The sequence below is a fragment of the Girardinichthys multiradiatus genome, chromosome 4 (genome assembly GCF_021462225.1).
Source record: "Girardinichthys multiradiatus isolate DD_20200921_A chromosome 4, DD_fGirMul_XY1, whole genome shotgun sequence".
Classification (NCBI taxonomy): Eukaryota; Metazoa; Chordata; class Actinopteri; order Cyprinodontiformes; family Goodeidae; genus Girardinichthys; species Girardinichthys multiradiatus.
The window spans coordinates 49108175-49114174 of NC_061797.1; the positions used below are offsets into that span (position 1 = coordinate 49108175).

The 6000-nt window shown below is 39.5% G+C and overlaps 1 protein-coding gene across 2 annotated transcripts; it reads left to right on the forward strand.

Moving 5' to 3' along the window:
• The first annotated feature begins 355 nt into the window (after positions 1–355).
• Positions 356–4201, forward strand: LOC124866697 (C-C motif chemokine 4-like). Of its 2 annotated transcripts, XM_047362592.1 has the most exons (4): positions 356–2692; positions 2887–3153; positions 3234–3360; positions 3812–4201. In XM_047362592.1, the coding sequence occupies exons 2-4, from the start codon at positions 3000–3002 to the stop codon at positions 3909–3911; spliced, it is 381 nt and encodes a 126-aa protein (XP_047218548.1). In that variant the 5' UTR covers positions 356–2692; positions 2887–2999; the 3' UTR covers positions 3912–4201. The 2 variants fall into 2 exon arrangements, with proteins under 2 accessions (XP_047218548.1, XP_047218547.1); XM_047362591.1 differs by having other exon boundaries at positions 356–3153.
• Positions 4202–6000: the final 1799 nt, after the last annotated feature.

The window sequence follows — 6000 nt, forward strand, 5'->3', positions numbered from 1 at the left end:
GGCAGGCTGGGGTAACTGCATCTGTTTTAGAAAAGTATGGTTGTGAACAGGGCTGCACGGTGGCGCAGTTAGTAGCACTGACCCCCGGCCAGGGGGTCTTTCTACACAGAGTAAGTTTGTTCTCCGCATGCGTAGGTTCTCACCAGGTACTCCGGTTTCCTCCCACAGTCCAAAAACATGATTGTGAGAGTAATTGGTCTATCTACATTACCCATGGGTGTTTGTGCTTGGTTGTTTGTCCTGTGTGTGTCTGTGTTGCCGTGCCATGGACTGGCGACCTGTACGGGGTGTGCCCCGCCTCCCGCCCGTAGACTGCTGGAGCACCAGAGATAGCACCAGCTTCCCTGTGACCCATTATGGAATAAGTGGTATAGAAAATGACTGAAGCATGGTCAGACAAGTGGCAATGCTTGGTGTACATATATTTTTAAGTTTACTTTAGCTGAATTTTTATTGAATTAAAGTTTATAGGGCAACTCCTGCTGTGTACCTATCGACCTGTGGATGTATTTAAAGGTAACGCCTCAAAACTACTTCCTTTTGTGACATCACTGAAAAATGTAAAGAAATCAGCCAATAAATCAGAAGGAAAACTGGACCTCCATCCGTTTGGTTCATCCTATAGTCCAGTTTAAAGATGCCTAAATGTTCAGTGTTCATCTCTTCAAACAATAATATGGAGGTATTAACATCACAGGAATGTTCAGCCATCACAGCGTTCAGGAAGGAGATGGGTTCTGTGTCCTGGAGATGGACAAGTTCTGATGTAAAATGTTGTTCTGAGGTTGATTTTGACAGCTAAAGACCTTGTGAAGATGTTCCTGAAGCTGGTAAGAGTCCACAGTAAAACCAGTCCTGTTCCAACATGGAACTCCGAGAGGAAGAGGCCATCGCTCTAGAAGCAATGTAAAAAAAAAAAGAAAGGGTTAGACAATGAACTCAGGGACAAAGAGCTTTATGGTTGGAGACATGACCTATGGTGTGAGGAGACTAAAACTGAACTGTTTAGACACGGTGTCCATCGTTACATTCTCAAACCTGAGAACACCAAATGTGAAGTACGGTGGTGGCAGCATCATGGTGTGGGGGTGCTTTGTTGTTGAGTCTTTGGTTAATTTAACAAAATAGTAGACATACGGAAAGAAAATTATTGAAGCAACATCTCAGAACATCAGGTTGAAACTGTGCCTCAGCTTAACCAGATTAGTTGAAAGTGGCTGAAGGACAACAAAGTCAACATTTTGGTGTCCATCACAAACGTGTCATGCTGAGTATTTAAAATTATATTCTAAACCCTCTGAGTTGCTCCTCGGTGCTAAATATGATGTAATGGAGTCTTTTTGGCAGCTTCACAAAGACGTTTTCCATTTGAAAACCTGAACTTCTTTCAGCCTCCAGAAAAATCAGACTATATGTGCAATTTTGAGGTGTGTGTGCTTCTCTGCAGGTCAGGGCAACATTCCACAGAGAGCCCATGTTCTGATCTCTATCAGCACCAGGCCCCAACATGACATGCCATTCATTCATTCATTCATTCATTCAGTTATTTAGAAGTGTGTGGATTGTTTGCAGCTTCTAGATGAGAAGCTTTCTGTTGCAGCCAGAGCAGCAGCAGTGATGCCAGCAGTGTTATGTGTTGAAGAACTTGTAGTGCTGTGAGTCCAGCATGGCTCTGATGAGGGAACGTCATGATCTCCATGTAGAAGATTAGAGCATGCTCAGAAGAGTTGAAGAACTCGGAGAGCATCTGCACTCAGACTGGTTTTATTGTTGTGGTTCAGTTTGTAGGTTTATGTAAAGGAGACCTTTCAGGATTTGTTTAAATGATAATTATTTTTAAAAGATTTTACATGAGGACACTTTTTATTTCTGCCTCTGACTCTGTGATAAAAGAGGATTTTCCAGGTATTTCTGTGTGTTTGGTTGAAAGTAGTAAAATGTGTGTGTCAGCACATTTCTTGTCCAGTTTCACTTCCTCGTCTCGCCGTTCTGTGAATGTTGTACTCGGTATCCGACGGGGAAAACTGGTGTGGGTCAGGATGCAGATGAAGCAGCTTGTTTCCATCTTCAGTTTTCTCCTCATCGTCGGCATCAGGTGGGACCTCTGTGCTGCAGCTGCTGATTAAAGGAGGGAAGGTTTTCACAGGAACTTGATCCTAATAAATGTTTTCATTTTGATTCAAGATCCTTAACTACATGTTCCTGCATTAAAGAACATATTACTGTATAAAATAGCTGAAGATCTACAGAGCTGCTCAGGAGGCCAAAGTTATTCCGTCCAGAGTAACTCCATGACCTTCATGCATTTAGAATACGTTTGATCATGAGTATAGTGGAGTATCATCTGCATAGCAGCAGAGCCTCCCTGATTATCCCACCAGCTCTCATTATGAAGCTCTGATGGAAGCTGAACTTCAGTCAGGAACTCTTGTGGACTGATTGTCCTAATATGTGGAGACAGGTGGACCTAAAAGCTGCAGAAAGAGGCAGGAAGCAGCAGGTGAAGATCAAGACAACTTTACTGGGAGAATCTGGAACACAGAGAGCTGCTGATGGAGATCCTCCACCAAAGATAAAGACATGAATCCTGAAGGACGGACAGGAACAGCAGCAGGAATGTTAGAAGACAGCAGGATCTATGGATCAACAAAGGAAAACAGGCTGAATGTTGAACTGATGACAAGATGAACAGGTGAGGACTTTCTCATTCTGACATCAGTCTCAGGTTTAGTAAAGATGTTCCTGCAGCTCTGCAGATATTTGAGTTTCATGTAAAATGAAGAGAAATATTCAGTCAGAGACACATTCCTGCAGCTTTAATCAGGATGGAAATCCCTGTTGATTTTGTGGAAGGCTTTTAGCAGGAACTTTGACTTTTCTCCGTAGAGCAGAAAATATCCAGAGTGAAAGAGAAAGCAGAAGAAGAAGAAGAAGAAGCAGAGGAAGGAAACCTGCTGCTTTCTGAGAACACAACTATTCATGAATGTGACGGAGAGGAGATGTCAGCTGGATATAAACAGAGCAGATCAGATCGGTCCTGCACAGACTTCCAGACCTCCATCCAGACAGCAGAACATCCATCCAGAACCATGAAGATCCTGCTGACTCTCTGCCTCCTGATCTTCCTCTGCTTCCTGTGTTCCAGCTCTGCAGGTGAGGAACTCTTCCAGTGTTAACTGTTGGCTGTGTGTTTTGGCCCGGGTCGGTAACTGAAGTTCTGTTTGTTTTCTCAGCTCCACTTGGTCCAGGGCTGGTGCCCATGGGTTTCTGCTGCTCACACAACACCAATATGACGATTCCTAAAGTGAAGGTGAAGAACCTGGAGATGTCTTCTGGGCACTGCAAACTCAGATCTGTCATGTGAGTTCACCCAGACTGCAGAACATGTTAGAACCATGTTCCATGTTCCACATGGACTTCCTGCATGTTTTAAACATCTTCTTATCTTCTTATATGAACACCTGGGAGTCAGAGACAGAGCTGAACCTGCAGAAAGCTGCTGCAGAACCTCACATTTGGTTCTTTTAGGTTCTGTAAAATAGAATCTTTCTTTCTTAGATCAACGTGTTTGGACCGATCTGATCAAATATTAGGATCTGTTGCTGAAACTCAGCTGAATGTTCCTCTAGAAGCTGGTCTTTGTCTCTGGCTGCTGGTAGACTCAGACCTTCATCTCTCACAAATTTCTCCAACCCAGCTTCATCTCAGTCAAGCTGCTTTTTATTCTGTCTTGATGTGTTCTGACCCAGAAGATGAGTGTTTTCCCAGCTGGTCCAGTGTTCTGAACCTTCTGCATGTTGTTCTCCTGCAGAGTCATCACAGAGAGGAAGAAGTTCTGCCTAGATCCCAACGGGAGCTGGACCCAGGAACTACAGAGAGAGTTTGAGAAAGAGGCCTCCACTGACCTGTGAATCTGGGTCAGAACCAAGTTTGGTTGCGCAGAAAGAACCGTTTTGATGTGAGCTGTTTCTAGTGACACACTGGACGTGTCACTTAGTGACTGATTCACAACTTGAACTCATAATTTATGATTTTACAGAAACTTTGGGTTGTTTTTCTCCTTGTTTCAGTTTGTCAGCTAGAAAACATGTTGCTATGAAGGTTCTCTCTGAGATCAGAAGTGGAGCTCATGTTCAGTTCTGGTTTCATGCAGTTTACACAATTAAGTTACTCCTTTCACAATAAAAGCTCTATTTTTGTATTTGGTCTCCTGAGCATTTTATTACAGAAAGATTTTAAAGGTCCAGTATACACATGCATTTCGATAAACTATGATATCATGGAAAAGTATTCATTTAATTAATTTCGTTTCATTTTCATTTTTTATTTATTTTATTTAAAATCAAATGCAACAGCAGCATTTGCCATGAATGAAAAGCCACAGAAAGAGGGCGTGGCCTATAATATCTGTCCCCCTATCAACACGTAATTATTTATATTTCCAATTTTTTGTGGTGTCGAACAGAGCTGTACTTTCAAATTATAATATCATAATAACAACAATTGAAAACAAAAGTCGACCCACTACTCTGCAGAAATGTATTTTTATAACATCGAAAAATCCCATTTTATTTAAACATATAAATATACTTAAATGTATTAATTTTACAGTCAAAAGTGTTCCACAGACGGACCCTTTTGACTGAAATACGTCTTTCCTTCAAAATTGTTCTGAACCCGGGTTTGGTGAAACTTCAGCTCCTTTTAAGTCATCTTTACTTTCTCTCTTAGTGAACCTGTTTTGCAGGTTATCAGGTTAATTTTTCTGATTAGCTTCATACATAGTTTTTAGAATGTTGTATTCAAACAACATCAAATTTCAGGGTTTTTAAATGTATAAATATGGGATTTGTTAAGTTCCTGTGACCACTTCCATGATCGGCTCTAACGGCCGTTTTCTTTAAAAGGAAAGTTAGATTAATAACAAGCACTTCCCCACACTTCAATATAATAAGTCAGCTACAGAACAATCAGTGTGTTATACAATAGAAACAGGAAACTCTTATTTAGAGAATCTTTAACATTATCCAACACAGCTATAATTCAGCATACCTTTACTTTGACATTAAGTGATTTCCAGGTCAAATGTTCATCAATCATAACACCTAAAAACCTAATCTTCTCTGCCCTTCAATCTCTGATCCTTCTACATTTAATGACACATCAATGTCTTTGTCTTTGTTTTTTCCTTCAGAATATCATACATTTAGTTTTGCTAATGTTTAAAGACAATCTATTGGCATTAAAACATTTCATATTTTTTTGGAATTCATTTTCTATATTTTTCAGAACATCTTTTTATTTTCTATAGCACAAAATATAGTAGTGTCACCTGCAAACAAAATGCACTTCAGTAATTATTATTACACAATATCATTAATATAAAGCAAAAAAAGTACTGGTCCAAGGACTGACCCATACTTTTGACTTTGTGTTGTCAACTTCAACAAACTGGTTTCTATTTTTTAAATAGCTGGTAACCCAATGATGTGCCACACCGTTAATACTATGTTTGTACTGTTTATACAATTATATTTTATGGTCCAGCGTGTCAAATGCTTTTTCAAGGTCTACAAAGATTCTTATGAGATAATGTTTCTTGTTAATCGCATCTGAACTTTCAGCTCCATATTTGCTGAAGCAGTAGAGTGATTAAAATTAAACCCATATTGACTATAGCTTAAAAGGCTGTATTTATTAATAAATGTAATCAATTTATTCACAAATAATTTTTTCAAAAATTTAGAGAACTGTGGAAGTAATGCTATGAGTCTCTAATTAGAAAAGTCACATATATTTCCTTTTTTAAAGAGTTTAATTACTTTGGCCACTTTTATTGGTCAGGAAATGTCCCTGAAGGAAATGATGAATTGCAAATATTAGTAAAGGGCTCAATAATTACATCTATAATTTGTTTTATCAATATCATATTTATATCGGTATAATCACTGGATTTTTCTTTTGCACACCTCTGAACAATAACTAACATTTTGTTCGCCT

Bases quoted from the DNA above. Each gene is read 5' to 3' on its own strand.
- LOC124866697 (XM_047362591.1), top strand. From the start codon at position 3,000: ATGTCAGCTGGATATAAACAGAGCAGATCAGATCGGTCCTGCACAGAC. The intron at 3,154-3,233 runs GTGAGGAACTCT...TTGTTTTCTCAG, and splicing joins CCTGTGTTCCAGCTCTGCAG to CTCCACTTGGTCCAGGGCTG. The intron at 3,361-3,811 runs GTGAGTTCACCC...GTTCTCCTGCAG, and splicing joins TGCAAACTCAGATCTGTCAT to AGTCATCACAGAGAGGAAGA.